The 18,442-nt window shown below is 41.2% G+C and overlaps 1 protein-coding gene across 2 annotated transcripts in view; it reads right to left on the reverse strand.

The window, feature by feature from the left end:
* asb5b (ankyrin repeat and SOCS box containing 5b) overlaps window positions 1-18,442 on the reverse strand; it is an 80,778-nt gene that overhangs the window by 42,253 nt on the left and 20,083 nt on the right. The window contains exon 1 of one of the 2 annotated variants that reach the window (XM_059974297.1): window positions 1,672-1,907. The exons of the other annotated variant lie outside the window; for it this stretch is intronic. Within the exon in view, the coding sequence (XP_059830280.1) occupies window positions 1,672-1,741 (70 nt within the window). The 5' untranslated portion in view covers window positions 1,742-1,907. Of the gene's footprint in view, window positions 1-1,671; window positions 1,908-18,442 lie in introns of those variants that run through there. 2 annotated transcript variants of the gene reach the window in all.

Genomic DNA, 18,442 nt, shown 5'->3' on the forward strand with positions numbered 1-18,442 from the left:
ATCTGTCAACTTGTATTTCCCCCCCCCCCCCCCTCACCTTCCTATTCTGGCTTCAGCCCCTTCCTTCCCAGTCCTGATGAATGGTCTTGGCCTAAAACGTAGACTCTTTATTTCTCCCCACAGAAAAAAAAACAATCAATCGAATCAAATTTAATCATCATTCAAACCGTACATATATGAAGCTGAACGAGACAGCATTTCTCCAGGGCCAAGGCACCAGACGTCCAAAAGTAGCATGAAAATATTCAAAAAAAGTGAGCAACAACTAAAAAAATTGCTGCCTGGCCTGCTGTTCATCCAGTATTATGTGTGTCTTGCTATTGATCATGCCTCTTGTATGGTAAGACCTCAAAACCTCATCATGGCCTTATCGACTACCTGAATTGCATTTTCTCTGCAACTGCAACAGTATATTATTGTCGGGGAAAGAAGAGTGAGGGCTAATAATGTGATGTGCATTATACCAATATGGTTGCAGGGAACCTCAGAAGTAAAGACATGGAGTCTAGACATGATGATGTCCAAGTTTCAGGAACTTGGTTAATTATGCACCCACTGTTGTAATAGAAAATTGGATTTGCTGTTGGACCTGTGGATAACCATTTTATACTGTAATCAGGAGCTAGTGTGTTACTTAGTAAGTCTTCCTGTAGCTACTATTCGATTATCAAAATGGATTCTTACTGGTAATCTGGTCCAACTGAGAATGTAAAAAACTGCTTCAAATTCACTCTCAGATAGATCAGGTTTCACTGATCTCCTGGTGTGCACAGTTTTAAAAAAAATAAATTGCTCATTATTTTGAACACCAATGCCGAATGGCCTCTTAGTTTGCTCCTACAGTTGTCTTTATGCATTCTGCTGTTGCTTTTCCCTTGTAGTACCTCAGTGTGCTGATGTGATGAATTGATCTCTGTGGATAGCATGCAAAACAAAGTTTTTCACTGTAACTCAGAGCATGTGACAATAATAAAGCGATTTACCAATTTAAAATTCGTAGAGTTAAAGTTCAAATTCAAGTTCAGTTTATTATCATTCAACCGTACGCATGCATATCGCCAAATGAAATAACATTTCTCTGGAATGAGATGCACAGCATAATATATATAAATCACACACATAACACATAAACTAATATTATTACTAGTACGTTAACAAACAATAAGGTGCATTCACGATGCAAGTTAAAAAGTAAATCCTGTAACGGTACTGGTGCTTCATGTGTGATGAGACCTGGCTAGTGGCAAGGAGTTCAGAAGTCTCACAGCCTTGGGGAAGAAGCTGTACAGTTACACAGCACAGTTGAAGGCCCTTCAACGCAACTGGTCCATGCTGAATAAGTTAATCCATCTAAACTAGTCCCATTTGCTAACATGTGGCCTATTCATTTCTAAACCTTGCCAATCCATGTACCTGTCCAATCCTCTTTTAAAAGTACCTACCCTAACCATTTCCTCTGGTAGCACATACCACCCTTTGTGTAAAAAAGTTGTTGCTCAACTTTGTATTAAAACTTTTCTCTCTCACTTTAAATCTTCACCTTCCTGTTCTTAATTTCCCACCTTTATTTATGTCCCTCATACAGCAATTGATAAACTTTACAATTTAATTTCTTGGTGAAGTTCTTTCCTAATAAACAGTCTCAGCCTAAAATATTCACCATTTACTCACCTCCATAGGTGCTGCCTAACCTGCTGAGTTCCTCCAGAACTTTGTGTACGTTGCTCTGGATTTCCAGCATCTACAAAATCACTTAAGTTTATAATTTAACTTGCCAGCTTTCTAAGTGATAATTTTCAAAGCCAAGGTCACAACAATAAAGTTAAATATTTTTATCTGCTTTGTAATCTTATTCCAACATTTATCTTAGTGTTGTTCAGAACAGAACATTAACAGGAGTCAGGCTTTGCAAGAATTCCGGCATTTTGACTATCGGGTGAATGTTCGTGCCCCAATGAAGTCTGTGCCAAGAAATGGGTGCTGCATCACAAAGTAATTGCTTATACATTTGGCAGGATCTGTGCATCTGGTATGAACCAGCACTGGCTCAGTCATGCTCTACCATTTCAAATCAGAAGAAGTGTTTATTCTGAAAATACTAAGTTTCGAATGCTGGTTCTGAGTATTGTACCCCACATACTGTCCAAGTCTAGTATTTGTTTCTCTCCTTCACCCCATCACAAAAGCACACCGGACATTTTGATCCTGGTTGACATTTACATCTGAAAAAATATTTCAAAGATCAAAGCCATGTGATAGGCAATGGGAAACCATTCCAACTACTCTTCCCTGGTAAGTCGTTCAAGAATCGCTTGAGTGAGCCTTGAGTCAGGACAGAGTAGAGTAATTTTATTGTTAAATTGCACCATGTCACCGTATATTAACTTGAGATTAATTTTCTTACAGACATTTACAAGAAAGTAAATAAATATAAAAGAATTTATGAAAAAAGTGTACACAAAGACTGACAACCAATGTGCAAAAGAAGACAAATTGTGCATATAATGATAAATAAGTAATACTGAGAAAATGAATCACATAGTCCTTGAAAGTGAATCTGTAGGTTGTGTAATCCATTCAGAGTTGAGGTGAGTTAAGTTATTCTATCCACACTGGTTCAGGAGCCTGATGGTTGAAGAGTAATATCAGTTCCTGAAACTGGTGGTGAACTATCAGATCCTGTCCTTCCTTTTCGATGGTAGCAGAAAGAAGAGAACATGGCCTAGATGGCGGGGCACGTGATAATGGATACTGCTTTCTCAAGGTAGCACTCCATGTGAATGTGCTCAATGGAGGGGAAGGGAGGAGGAATCCACATGGACTCGCAAGGAGTTATATTCAAAGGAAAGGATTAGGTACAAAGCTCATAGGACACATTACGTCTTGCATTTGTTCCAGGAGTTAAGTAGTGGAGAACTATTAACATTAGTGTGAAAATATGTTTATATAACAGTTGCCTGATGTCATCAAATCCAGGACAGTCATTCCCAATTAATTCCTGCACTCTGGAATTCTTTTCCCAGTACACATTGTCCTTCATATATCACTGTCCACTTTTAAGAGCCTCTTTGACAGCATTTAAGTCAAGTCAAGTCAAGTTTTTTTGTCATTTCGACCATAAACTGCTGGTACAGTACACAGTAAAAATGAAACAATGTTCCTCCAGGACCATGGTACTACCTGAAGCACAAAACTACACTAGACACCACAAGGCTACACTTGACTACATAAGTCAGCATAAAAAACTGCACTAGACTACAGACCTGCACAGGACTACATAAAGTGCACAAAACAGTGCAGGGCAGTACAATAATTATATAAACAAGGCAATAGGCACAGTAGAGGACAAATTACAATATAATAATGTAGATTATAGAATATAATGATGTAGATGTCAGTCTAGACTCTGAGTATTGAGGAGTCTGATGGCTTAGGGGAAGAGACTGTTGCACAGTCTGGTCATGAGAGCCCGAATGTTTCGGTACCTTTTGCCAGATAGCAGGAGGGAGAAGAGATTGTGTGAGGGGTGCATGGCGTACTTCACAAAACTGTTAGCTTTTCTCAGTCACATCCTCTAATGAGCCCCAGTTCCCAATTCAAGTGTCAATACACTCAGGCAGGCTTCGATAACTCTCCCAAAACTAAGAATAGAACAAAAATCGAAAAGAGTAAACAGTTTCGGGCCAAGACCCTTCATCAGGACTGGGAAATACAAATGAGGACTGAGAGTAAGAAGGTGTGAGGAGGAGAGGAAGGAGTACAAGATAGCAGGTGATAGGTGAAACTGGGATGGGGGAAAGCGTGAAGTAAAGAGTTGGAAGTTGATTGGTGAAAGAGATAAGGGGCTGGAAGAGAGGGAATCTGATAGGAGAAGCTATAAGACCATGGAAGAAAGGGGAGCACCAGACAGAGGTGATAAGCAGGTAAAGAGATAAGGTGAGAGAGGGAAACAGGAATGGAGAATGGTGACTGAGACTGGGGGTGGAGCAAATTCTGCAAGCATTCAGACATTCAGATACTGCCAGGCCTACTGAGTTCCTCCAATGTTTTGTGCGTGTTGCTTTGGATTTCCAGCATCTGCAGATCTTCTCATGTTTGGAATAGAACAAAAATTATGGTTTGAAGAAGACAAAACTTTTTGACCAAAGATTCATACAGTATTGAAAGAGACCTTTGTCCCACCATGTCTACATTGACATCAAGTTTTTCACAGCAAAGTTTTCATCCAGAGGGTGGTAATCCAGATGAAGTGGTTAAAGTACATTGATCGCATTTAAAAGCCAATTGAATAGGTACATGGGTAGGATATGTTTAGAAGGATATGAGCCAAATGTGGGCAAATAGGACTAGCTTGGATGGGAATCTTTGTCGTCATGACCCATTAGGACCTGTTTCCATGCTGTATGACTCTAAATGCTTACTGATACTAATCACATTTTCTAGCACTCAATTACAGTCCACTATGCTTTGGAATTCAAATTCTAAACCAAGAGCGAGGTTTGATTGATATAAGCGCCAGGCCGATTGGGAAAGGTTGGGTATGGGCTGAAACATGGCAGTGGGGTGCAGGTCCAAAGGATATCAATGGGACAGGGCCTGGGTCCTAGAGTGAGAAAGTACCCGATGTTTGGAAGATTTAAATACCGGGCCAGATGGATTGAAAGGGCAGGGTGTCGGGATCAGAAGCATGGATTGGGCCGGTTTGCTTGCTGCTCCACGACGTTTACTCTGCTCTTCGCTGCACTGAGGTCGAAGCTGTGCCCTTTGAACTTTGAACTGGTTGTCCACATGCTTCTGAAATACCGCGTGAGCCTAAGACTAAGGAGGTATTCATACAACTTCATAAAAATCTGCAGTGGGCAGCACAGGTTTGGTCACCACACTACAGGATGGATGTGATTACACTGACGAAGGTGCAGAGGATGTGCACCATGATATTTGCTGGGATGGGTTGTTTCCATTATGAAGAGAGACTGGACAGAGTCTTTCTGAGGCTCATGAGGAACCTGCTCAAGGTACACAAAATTAATGAGATCAATGATAGGGGAAAATGACCAGAAACTTTTTTCCATGAGGAAAGATACACATTTAAAGTAAAGGACAGGAGCCTATGAGGGTATTTGAGGTCACTGAAATCTGTGGAATGTCCAGGTGGTCAGCTTGGTGAATGCAGGTTCCTTCAGAACATTTATTACTTCTACACCTACCATGGCACAGGGTTCAGAGCTGAAAAATAGGATCAGTATAGGCATGTACCTGAGGGATGACACAGATATGATAGGCTGAAGGACCCGTTTCCTGTATGATTCTGTGATAGTGGTAATTTAAGTGAACAAGTGATTTCTAAACAGGTGAATTTACAGAGGGGATAAATAGAATTCACTACAGTGTGAGTTAGGGGTTCTCACCACAAATAAACGCAGAAAATGTTGGAAATATTCAGCTGGTCAGATAGTATTAGCGGAGTGAGATAGTGAATGAACAATTCAGGGTGACAAACTTTCATGAAACCTGCAAAACAACATTAGGAAAAGGATGCAAGTTTCAAGTTGCAATGACTTGATCTCCTCAGCTGTCCAAGGCAATGAATTCCAAATTGGCTAAAGAAATTCCCCACACGACTCTCTTCTAAACGGACATCCTTCTATTCTGAGGCTGTGCCCTCTGGACCTAGACTATCCCACTACTGCAAACATGCTCTTCATGTCCACTCTATCCAGGCCTTTCAATATTCAGTAGGCTTCAATGCGATCCACCCCCTGCCATTCTTTTGAACTCCAGTGAGGGCAGGCTAAAGCCATCAAACACTCCTCCTACATAATCTCTTCATTTCCAGGATTATACCTGTTAACTGCCTCTGGAAACTCTCCAATACTAGCACATTCTTCCTTAGATATGGAGCCTAATACTGCTCACAAAGCTCCAAATGTGGCCTGACCAAAGCCTTATGAAGCCTCAGTATTACATACTTGTTTATATATTCTAATCCTCTCGGCTGTGTGTGTCCTATAAATGCCCCTCATGGTTTTCATACTCCTCTATAAGGAATGCTAGAAATGTGAGAGACAGTTCCAGCGTGGCTGATTATTTGAAAGTGCGAAATTCAGTTCTGCAGACACAAAACCATTGAATCAATGATCCAGTTCAAACAAAAATGGTGGAAATAACCTGACAGCATCTGTGGAGAGGAACCCATGCAGATTAGTAATCTTTCATCAGATTGTCTTCTCGGTGTTTCCAGCACAAAGGTTTTCAGGCTCCAAAGTTATTTTTTGCTTGTCAGTTGCAATTGAGTTGTAAAGGCCCTAACGTGCCAGAGTGAAAGCTGAACTGATCTTCACTGGAATAGTGTGGGAGGCCAAAGAGAAAGAAGTCAGACAGGGAGTGAGATGCAGAATTAAACTGAAGGCCAGCCGGAAGCTCTGGGCTCAAAGGAAATTTTCTGAAAATCCATCGTCCTGTTTGCATCAAGTATTCCTGCTACACGGAGACCACATCATCAGCAGTGAATCAGGTTAATAGATCAGGTTAATGAGGAAAAGTGACAAGTGAAGTTTATTGTCATTTAACTACATACATGTATGTAGCATATATAATGGATATAGAAACAAAATGTTTCTTCGAACCACAGGGTATAAAGCACAGTAGTACACATAACACAGGATAACTTAAAAAGGTAAGGATAAAATCTACAGATGAATCACACATAGGTAACAAACTAAAGTGCATTTATATTAAATATCGTTGAGTACGGAACAGATTAACTGGTGACACTTCGAATACGATGTGGCTGGGAGTTCAAAAGCCTAATGGCCTGGGGGAAGAAACTGTTTCTCATCCTGATCGTTCTTGTTTTTATGCATCGGAATCTCTTGCCTGATGATAGAGCGTCAAAGAGGATGCAAGATGGGTGGGTAGGATTGTTAATGATACTGAGGGTCCTACGTATGTAGCGATCCTGATAAATGTTCCCGACGGATGTTAGGGTAACCCCGATGATCTTCTCAGCTGTTCTCACAGTCCTCTGTAGGGACTTCAGGTCCGATGCTTGACTGCTCCCGTACAAGATGGAGGCACAACTTGTCAGGATGCTCTCAATGGTGCTCCTGTAAAACACAGTTAATTTGGTGCGGTGGTGGTGGGGGGGGGGGGGGCAGGGGTTATAGGAGCCTTGGTTGCCTCAATCTTCTTAGGAAATGGAGGAGCCGCTGTGCCTTCTTGTTCAGGGAGGTGATGTTAAGGGACCAAGTGAGGTCAGCCGTGATGTGTACTTCCAGGAACTTGGTGCATTTAACTCTGTCTATGGGGGAACCATGGGGGATGGGTTGGCTGCACCTTCCTGATTTCCTTTGTCTTCTTCACATTCAGGCTTAGGTTGTTCTTCTCACACCAACCCGCCAGCCATTGCACTTGCTCTCTGTACTCCGTCTCATCATCATTTTTGATAAGGCCAACCATTGTCGTGTCATCCGCAAAGTTGATAACATGGTTTGAGCTGGATCCTGTGATACAGCCCTGTGTCAGCAGTATGAACCGCAGTGTGCTGAGCACACAACCTTCGGGAGTGCCAGTGTTCATTGTAAAAGGACAAGAGATGCTGCTGTCCACACAGAATGACTGTCACCTTCCTGTTAATATGTCCAGTATCCAATTATAGAGGGAGGTGCTGAGACCTAGCGAGGACAGTTTCCCCACCATTTTCTGGGTATGATGCTGTGGCATGCCAAACAAGATACCAGGCCATTATCTTCCTGACAGCCAGCCAGCCAGCAGAGTATAGGGGTGGAGGGGGACTGACTGAGTTTCTGTTTAGGGGCAGATTTGATAGAGGTTTCAAATATGTTGATACAGCACAGAATAGCCCCTTGAGCTGTGCTGCACCTGCAACCCCTGACAACCCAAATTTAACCTTAACCTAATCCTTGGGCAATTTACAATGAGCAATTAATCTACACAATACGTCTTTGGACTGTGGGAGGAAACTGCAGCACCCAGGGAAAACCCACACATTCTACGGGCAGGATGTATAGACCCGTTGCAGATGATGCTGGAATTGAAACTCAAAATCTGATACTAAGAGCTAACCGGTACGCTAACGTGGCATACTGTGATGGGAATAGATCGTGTAAATTCAAGCAGGCTTTTTTCACTGATGTTGGGTCAGGCTAGATCTAGAGGTCATGGTTTAAGGGTGAAAGGTGAAATGTTGAAGGGGAACATGAGGAGGAACTTCTTCGGTCAGGGGTGGTAAGAGTGTGGTGAATGCAGGTTCAATTTCAACATGAAAGAGAAAATTGAATAGGTACATGGATGAGAGGTGTATGGAGGGCTATGGTCAAGTTGCAAGTTGATGAGACTAGGCAGCTGAATAGTTCAGCATGGAGAAGGTGGGCCAAATAGCCTGTTTCTGTGCTGTAGTGTTCTATGACTATAAGTGAAGAGCCCTCAGGCAATCCTCAGTGGGATGGATGTGTAGAGGGCTTGGAGAACCATGGTAAAAATGAAGCATTTAGGACCAGGAACTGTCAATGTGACAGATAACACGGATGTTTCACCTTTTGAGATGGAAAGGGACTTGTTGAGGTGAGAAAGAATAATCAAGATAGAAAGAGATAAAGTTTGGATGCAAAGAACAAAATGAAACAATGGAGAAACAAGAGAATACAGACGCTGGAATCTGGAGCAATGGATATGAGGCTGGAGGAACTCCTGAAGAAGAGTCTTTTATCCAAAACATCCACTGTCCATTCCCCTCCATAGATGCTGCCTGATCTACTGAGTTCTTCAAACATCCTTTATGTTGAAGCAGAAACAAAAGATCTACTGGAAGACTCCAGCTTGTGAATCAGGATGTAGCAGTTTTGAACAATCTATCAACAACACTGAGACACTTAGTTATCTGTTGCTATGTTTAATCCCAAGAGGAGCAATTTCTAGAATGCCTATGAGATGGATTTTTAGAGCAGGTCGTGGCTGAGCTCACATGGGGATCAGCTTTTCTGGATTGGGTGCTGTGTAATGAAATGGAATTGATTAGAGAGCTTAAGGTAAAAGAACCCTGAGGGTCAAGAGATAATTATGTAGTCAAATTCAGCCTGAAATTTGAAAAGGAAAAGCTAAAGTCATACTTATCAGTATTACAGTGGAGTAAAGGGAACTACAGAGGCATGAGAGAGGAATTGACCAGAATTGACTGGAAAAGAACACTGGCAGGGATGACGGCAGAGCAGCAATGGCTGAAATTTCTGGAAGCAATTTCATATGCATCCCAAAATGGAAGAAGGATTCTAAATGCAAGATGACACAACTGTGACTAACAAGAGAAGTCAAAGCCAACATAAAGGTCAAAGAGAGGGCATATGACAGAGCAAAAATTAGTGGGAAGTTACAGGATTGGGAAGCTTTAAAAAAACAGCAGAAGGCAACTAAAAAAGTCATTTAGAAGGCAAAGATGGAATATGAAAGTAAGCTCGCCAATAATATTAAAGAGGATACCAAATGTTTCTTTAGATACATAAACCATCAAAGGGAGGCAAGAGTGAATATTGGACCATCGGAAAACAATGCTGGAGAGGTAGTAATGGGGGACAAGGAAATGGTGGACAATCTTCACTGTGGAAGACACTGGCAGGATAGCAGAAGTTCCAGGCATCGAGGTGATGAAGTGTGTGAAGGTAACATTACTAGGTAGAAGGTTCTTGGGAAACTGAAAGGTCTGAACATAGGTAGGTCACCTGGATCTGACAGTGAACACCCAGGGTACTGAAAGAGGCAGATGAAGCAACTCTGGAGACATTAGTAATGATCTTTCGAGAATCACTAGATTCTAGAAAGGTTCCAGAATACTGGAAAATTGTAAATGCCACTCCACTGTTCAAGAAGGGAAGGAGATAGAAAAAAAGAAATTATAAGCCATTTAGACTGACCTCAGTGGTTGGGAAGGTATTGGACTCAATGTTTTAGATGTGGTCTCAGGGTACTTGGAGGCACATGATAAAATAAGCTGTAGTCAGTATGGTTTCCTCAAGGAAGGTCTTGCTTAGAAAATCTGTTGGAATTATTTGAAGAAATAACAAGCAGGATAGACAAAGGAGAATTGATTGATATTGTGTACTTGAATATTCAGAAGACCTTTGACAAGGTGCTACACATAAGGCTGCTTAACAAGTTACGAGCCCATGGTATTACAGGAAAGATACTAACATGGGTAAAGCAGTGGCTGATTAGCAGGAGGTAAAGAGAGAATAAAGGGAGCCTTTTCTGGTTCCACAGGGATCTGTGTTGGGATTGCTTGTTTTTAAGCTAAATGTCAATGATTTGGATGATGGAATTTATGGCTTTATCGCAAAGTTTTCAGACAAAACGAAGATAGGTGGAGGGGCAGATAGTTTTGAGGAAATAGAGAGGCTGCAGAAGGACTTAGATTAAGTGAATGGGCAAAGAAGTAGCAGATGAAATACATTGTTGGGAAGTGTATGGATATGCACTTTGGTAGAAGAAATAAAAAGAAAGAATGTTTTCTAAATGGAGAAAAAGTACAGAGAAAAACATGAAGTGCAAAGGGATTTGGGAGTCCTTGTTCAGGGCTCCCTAAAAGTTAACTTATAGGTTGAGTCTGGGTTAAGGAAGGCAAATACAATGTTCACATTCTTTTCAAGAAGACTAAAATATAAAAAGCAAGGAGGTACTGGTGAGGCCTCACTTGGAGTATTGTGAGCAGCTTTGAGTCCCTTATCTTAGACAGGATGAGCTGTAACTGGAGAGGGTTCAAATAAGGTTCACAAAAATGATTTCAGGTTTGAATGGTGTGTCACATGAAAAACGTTTGAATACTTGGGGCCATATTCACTAAAATTCAGAAGAATAAGGGGTGATCCAATTGAAACCTATTGAATGGTGAAAGTCCTTGATAAGAGTGGATGTGGTGAGGATGTTTCCTATTGTGGGAGAGTCTAAGACCAAGTGTGCAGCCTCAGAATGGCGGGGCATATTTTTAGAACAGAGATAAGGAGGAATGTCTTTATCCGTAGAGTGGTGAATCTGTGGAATTCATTGCCACAGGCAGCTGTGGAGGGCACATCTTTATGCATATTTAGGGCAGAGGCTGATAGATTCTTGATATGCCAGGGCATGAAGGGATATAGGGGGACAGTGAGGAGATTGGAGCTGAGAGGAAGAATGGATCAGCCATGATGAAATGGTGAAGCAGACTCAATGGGCTAAATCGCCTACTTCTGCTCCTATATCTCATGGTACAGTGGTCTTAAAGTGGAAGCCACCCAATATTGTATCAGCCAGTCATATCTCACTGAAAAAGATCTGCTAAGGAAGAAGATCTTGTATTTATAAATTATAGTTTGGAATGTATAATGTTACATAGCTATTACATAACATTCAATTTTAGTCACTATTTTAACATACGAAGCCCAGGAACCAGTTTTCACGAGTTCCCACTTAGATTAAAGTGATAAAGACCAAATAATCTGTAGAAACACAAGAGATCATGCAAATAAATAGTGGAATTCCAGAGTAACGCACACAAAATACTGAAGAGACTCAGGCAGCATCTATTCAAAAGTCAACATTTTGGCCCAAGTCTCTTCATCCGGACCGGAAAGGAAGGGGGATGAAGCCGGAATAAGAGAATGGGGGAAATTTACAGGAAGAATTCCCTTGTGCTTCATTGAAAGTAAGGAAGATTTTACTTTAAAATAAAGCCTCTCAATTTAACCTGCCTTCCAAAGGATGACTCTAGGAAAAGTGGAAGGTCAGCCCATATTTGTATGCAGAAGTCTGAAGAGTCAATCAAACCTTACACCTTTGGATCCAGAGCAAAATTTGCTACCACAGAAATGTCAGCTGAGACCTAAGTTTAGAACAAGTCTGGCTAACTCCCAAGGTGCCAGGTGGTATTTACCTGGCTTTCAACATTAAAATTTTCCAAAGGAAAAGGTACTAGTTCAGTAGCACATTAATGTCAAATCACAAATTGGCATGTGGTATTTGTACTGACCTTGACTGGTGAGGATTCCCCAAACTACCTTTCTTTTGTTCGCTGGTTCTTCAAATCTTTCTGGAAGACTCTTACGCTCAAGTGGTTTAGTGCAATGACTGTGAACTGAGGTATGTCTGGACATGTTTACTTTGGCTTTCTCTGCAGCAGCGAGTTGCTAGAGCACGTTTGTTTGTGAGTGTGTTGGGGGGAGTGGCTTAACGTTAGCATGATTTTGCAGATCAGATTGGATGCCTGAGTATTTTTATCCCTGGCTTGTTATATTAAGCACTTTGGTTGGGAAAGCAGTGCGGATATGCGATCCCATGACAGGTTACGTATGACAAGAAATCACAGGCTCCAAGTGTTGTCACTTCTAAAATGTGTTTTAACAGAGATTGGCCAGCCCTGCTTGGTAACTACAAGAGAGCATGTTTTTAATACTCAAAGATTTACCATGAACTCTTGATTATCATTAAGTTTGCCAACCTGCAAAGCACCTTCTCTGTAGCTGTTACACTTTATTCGGCATTCTGTTCTTATTTTACCTTGCATTACCCCAATGCACTGTGTAATGAATTGATCTGTATAAGCAGTATTCAAGACAGGCTTTCCACTGTACGTCATACATATAACAATAATAAACCCATTCCAGTTCTCAGTGAAGTTTCTGAATACTTCACATAATAAGATTGAAATAAGTAATCACTCTGAGGCTAAAGGAAATAGATCAACACTTAAAGCAGATTAAATTGCACAGAAAAACAGCTTTATGGCCTTGTTATTCCAGGGAAAAAAAAAATCCTTTAGAAAACCGGTTATTCCAACAGAAAGAAAAATGTATACCCTCCCTTCAAATGCTTCAATGTATATCTTCCATGATTTTAAATTAATAAACAAACCCTGCTTTTAATATCAGTCTCCTTCTTTCTAACTGTACTTCTGTGGAGCATTTTGGAAGATTTTGTTTGTTCAATGTCTATATAAGTGCAATTTGCTTTTGTAGAACAGGAAGGTCAAATCTACCATCTGGGGAAAGGGAGCAGAGTTCCTTCAAAGATTCAAAGTATATTTATTATCAAAGTACATATCCAGTACACAAGCCTGAGGTTTGTCCTCCTTACAGCCAAAAAACAAAGAAAACCATGGAACACGTTCTAAGTAAAACATCAACAGCTTCCCCCACCATCATGCAGGAAAATAAACAAATCGTGCAAGCAGCAACAACAAAGAAATAGGAGTGAAAAACACAGAAAATAGAGCACAAAAATTGAAAGAGTTCAGGAATATTCAGTTTGGCTCAGTTTGTTATCTGCAGGCCCCCAATCAAAATCGCCCAAAGTAGCAACAAAAAAAAAAGAGCAACCAAAAACCAGAACCACATTATAACGTGAACTACAGAGTCCAATCAATAAATATGTAATCAATAAATAAGTCTTGCCCAAGACTTAGAAATCTGGCACCATCCTCCCACAACATCAAGGAAAAAGGCCATTCCAACACAGGGATCTTACTTCTAAAGTGTTAAGCAAGAAGGAGGGAGAAAGAGACCATCACACGTAGACACCCCCCTCCAGCAGTAGCGAGTGAAAGGCTGGTAGGTGTCACAGAACACCCCCTTGCCTTGATGATTTCAATCTTCCTCGGCACTTTAATTGGTGAGAACAACAAGAAATGCAGTCGATTATGGGCTTGCCAAGCTCATTGGACTCGAGGCCGCACATTTCACTCAAAGCCTCAATGAACCCTCTCCAACCCAGTCAAGCACCAGATCAGTCAATCAGCCGGGAAACACACCACCAAAATGTAGGTCACAGGGTCCAACTGTAGCGGAACCACATTTGAAACAAAAAGGTGTAAAAGAAGTGAAAGAAGTAGTTTTTTAAATGTTCTGATATTTCCTCAATAGAGAGAGTCACTTCATCTCTAGTCTTGCTTACTTCATCCTGCCTTTTTTCTTGCTGGTGAACTGAACAGAAATGCTTTGAAAGTCTTGGCTCACTTGGCAGTATTTTCATTCTTGCTGCTATTTCCATCCAGCGATTTGAGCAAAATAACCCAAAGTTTGGTTGCAGTACTGAAATTCAATGTCCTGTGGGAGATGTTGCTTCCTCCCTTCAAACCAATTAATAAAAAACCATGGGACTATTCTGAGGAAGTGCAATGGGGTAATCCATGGTACAAAGATCACTATCTATCCTTTCATCAATATTTCTGTAAAACTGATCATTTGATCAATATCACATTGCCATGAGCAATATCATAGAGGAATAAGACCATAAGACATCGGTCATTCAGCCCATTGTGTCTGCTCCACCATTCCATCGTGGCTGATTCCAGATCCCACTCAACCCCATATACCTGCCTTCTTGCCACAACCTTTGATGCCCTGACCAATTAAGAAACTATCAATTTTTGCTTTAAATATACCCACGGTCTTGGCCTCCACAGCTATCTGTGTCAGAGCATTCCACAGATTCGCTACTCTCTGGCTAACAAAATTCCTCCTTACCTCTGTTCTAAGGAGTCACCCCTCAATTTTGAGGCTGTGCCATCTAGTTCTGGACACCCTCACCATAGGAAACATTCTCTCCACATCCACCTCATCTAGTCCTTTCAACATTCAGTAGGTTTTAATCAGATCCACCTGCATTCTTCTAAATTCCAGTGAGTACAGACCCAAAACCACCAAATGCTCCTCATATGTCGACCATTCATTCCCAAAATTATCCTCATAAATATCCTCTGGAACCTCTCCAATATCAACATGTCCTTTCTGAGATATGGGGGCCAAAACTGTTGACAATACTCATGAGAAAATGCTGAAGCTTTAAATGACACTACTCCCTGACCAGTGTCTTATAAAGCCTCAACATTATCTTCCAGTTTTTATATTCTATTTACCTTGAAATGAATGCCAACATTGCATTTTGCAATGTTTTACCACAGACTCAACCTGTAAATTAACCTTCTGGCACTCTTGCACAAGGACTCCTAAGTCCCTTTGCACCTCTGATGTTTTGAATTTTCTCTGCCCTTTTGTTCCTTTATCATACATTTCTCAGCATTGTATTCCATCTGACACTTTTTTCCCAATATGTCTAAGTCCTTCTGCAATCGCATTGCTTCCTCATCACTACCTACCCCTCCACCTATCTTCATATCATCTGCAAACTTTGCCACAAAGTCATCATTCCATTATCTAAACCATTGATGAACAATGTGAAAAGTAGTGGTCCCAATACTGACCCCTGAGGAACACCACTGCTCACTGGCAGTCAACCAAAAAAGGTTTCTGCCTTTTATTGCCACTTGCTGCGTCCTGCCTGTCAGCCATTCCTCTACTCATTCCAAGTGGGGAAGGGGTATGTTCCAAGACAGTCCGTTGGGTGTTAGGTAGAAACAGACAAGGAAACAAAAATGGGCAGATGGCCCAGGTGGAGAGGAGGAAGGGGGTTGATAGAGGCAGAGGGTGGTAGGTGGAATCAGGTAAAAGAGGGATGTTGGACAGATGGATCCCAATACTTACCTTCAATTAGCAAGACAGAAAAGGGGAAAAGAATCTGATTTGCTGATTTGGCATACCATATTTCATGGGAAGCTTTCATAGGATTTCTGCTTAAAGCTTATTTAGTCACATTTAAAGCTTTGCCTGAATTATTGAAAGTGCTTGGAATGATGCTCAAAGAGGACAGGGCACCCTCAGAGTTTCCGAGAAAGCAAAGGACCAGTTAATTGCAAATAAACATTCCAGAACCCCCATCTGATACCAAGCTTGAGTCCCTCTCTGGACAGCGAGCCACAAATCCATAAGAACAGTTCCGAGAAGCCAATGGAAAAGGCCAAATGCAATTGGGTTGGGAGATAAGTGAGTTTCAACAATATTTGGGGTCAGGGGGAGGGGAGCCAAAGTCTCTTGCTCCTCTTGGATGATAGGAATTTGACCATAAGACTTATGAGCAGTATTAGCCCATTCAGCCCATCGAATCTGCTCTGAGTTACTAGTTAATGGTATTCTCCTGCTAAAGAGAAGACAAGTTTGTTCAGTTACCTGGTACTTTCATAAGTCTTTCTGAGGTGATTATACTGACCTTGGAAGATCCCCCGGAGTATATACACCGTGTTGGCTGGTTCTCTGAAATATTCGAAAAGAATCTTATTTTGAAACGATTTGGTTAAATGACTGCCAACTGAGGTACTTGCAGACATATTGACTTTGGCTTTCTCTGCAGCAGGAAGTTGAGAGTGTGTGCTTGTTTGTGAGTGTTTGGGAGGAGTGGTTTACCATAAATGCAATTTTGGAAACCTGATTGGATGTCTGAGGTATATTTAGCCCAGATATTTAGCCTGTTCAAGAGAGTAGTTTGGTCAGGAGAGTAATATGTTATGTTATTCCCATATCAAATTGCATGAGACAAGAAGTCACAGGTTTCTGGTTGTCATTTAGAGAACATAATTAATACAAAAAGAACAACCCTGTTTCAGTACATTTTTAATGAACAAAGACACATCTTAAACTCTGAATCATGATTAACTTTGAAATTCTGTTGATCTCAGCAGATTTTCTGAATATTTCAATAGACAACAGACAATAGATGCAGAAGTAGACCATTCCACCCTTCGAGCCTGCACCGCCATTCTGAGATCATGGCTGATCATCTACTATCAATACCCGGTTCCTGCCTTGTCCCCATATCCCTTGATTCCCCTATCAATAAGATACCTATCTAGCTCCTTCTTGAAAGCATCCAGAGAATTGGCCTCCACTGCCTTCTGAGGCAGTGCATTCCACACCTCCACAACTCTCTGGGAGAAGAAGTTTTTCCCTAACTCTGTCCTAAATGACCTACCCCTTATTCTCAAACCATGCCCTCTGGTACTGGACTCACCCAGCATCTGGAACATATTTCCTGCCTCTATCTTGTCCAATCCCTTAATAATCTTATATGTTGCAATCAGATCCCCTCTCAATCTCCTTAATTCCAGTGTGTACAAGCCCAGTCTCTCTAACCTCTCTGCATAAGACAGTCCGGACATCCCAGGAATTAACCTCGTGAATCTACGCTGCTCTTCCTCTATAGCCAGGATGTCCTTCCTTAACCCTGGAGACCAAAACTGTACACAATACTCCAGGTGTGGTCTCACCAGGGCCCTGTACAAATGCATAAGAATTTCCTTGCTCTTGAACTCAATTCCCTTTGTAATAAAGGCCAACATTCCATTAGCCTTCTTCACTGCCTGCTGCACTTGCTCTTTCACCTTCAGTGACTGATGAACAAGTACTCCTAGATCTCTTTGTATTTCTCCCTTACCTAACTCTACACCGTTCAGATAATAATCTGCCTTCCTGTTCTTACTCCCAAAGTGGATAACCTCACACTTATTCACATTAAACATCATCTGCCAAGTATCTGCCCACTCACCCAGCCTATCCAAGTCACCCTGAATTCTCTTAACATCCTCATCACATGCCACACTGCCACCCAGTTTAGTATCACCAGCAAACTTGCATAAATTTGCAGAAAGTTTTGCATAAATAATTATTCTGTGGCTAAAGTTACAGATTCAAAACAGATCAAATTACTCATAATTACAAAGCTTTTAAGGATCTTTGCCACATACATTTAAATGTATTAGGGATTTGCTGTGGTGTGTTGGTGCAACGTGCACCAAAATAACAACATCCAACTTTTACAAGAATACACTATTATACAGAAAATAACATTTGAGGTTAAAGTGCAGATATGGACTAAAATGTGTATAAATCCATGAGGCTGGGCCTCTTGCCTTTGTCACTCAAGTCCTTTAGCTTACCTTTTTTCTTCTCCTTCTCACACACAAGGCCTCCTGGTTTTTGTCAGAACCCATTCAAAGCCCACCAGGCCTTCTTGAATAAAATCTTAGCTTGCACCTCAAGCTGAGGTCCAAAATAAAGCTGCCTCACAATATTACCTGGCACTTTCTAGCTGGTGGCAATCCTATATTCTTCCTCAGTTGCAAAGTTCACCATATTACATTCTTTGTTGAAATCCTTCAATCACTTCCGATAACATCAAATGATCATGCTCCTTCAAAGTTTCCTGTCTGCTCTGATATCAAGTCAAACCAAGTTCAAGTTTACTGTCAATCAACCATACACATGTATGCTGCCGAATGAAACAATGTTCCTCTAGACCAAGATGCCCAACAGAGTACATACAACGCACATACAATACATAGAATAATATTACCACAAATATTTCAGAAGATGTGATGCCTCCGTGATGATTTGTAGCACCAATATATTCACCAACATTTCACACGCCTGTTCATTTATTGTTCCGCTGCTCTGTTCTGTGCCAATTTCAACAATATCATTCGCCTTTAGGAATAACGACACCATTACAAAGTCCTCAAGTGAATAGCTGAGTCTGCTCAGACCTTGCAGGGATTCGTGATGCATCTGACACG

The sequence above is a fragment of the Hypanus sabinus genome, chromosome 7 (assembly GCF_030144855.1).
Source record: "Hypanus sabinus isolate sHypSab1 chromosome 7, sHypSab1.hap1, whole genome shotgun sequence".
In the NCBI taxonomy this organism is placed as follows: Eukaryota; Metazoa; Chordata; class Chondrichthyes; order Myliobatiformes; family Dasyatidae; genus Hypanus; species Hypanus sabinus.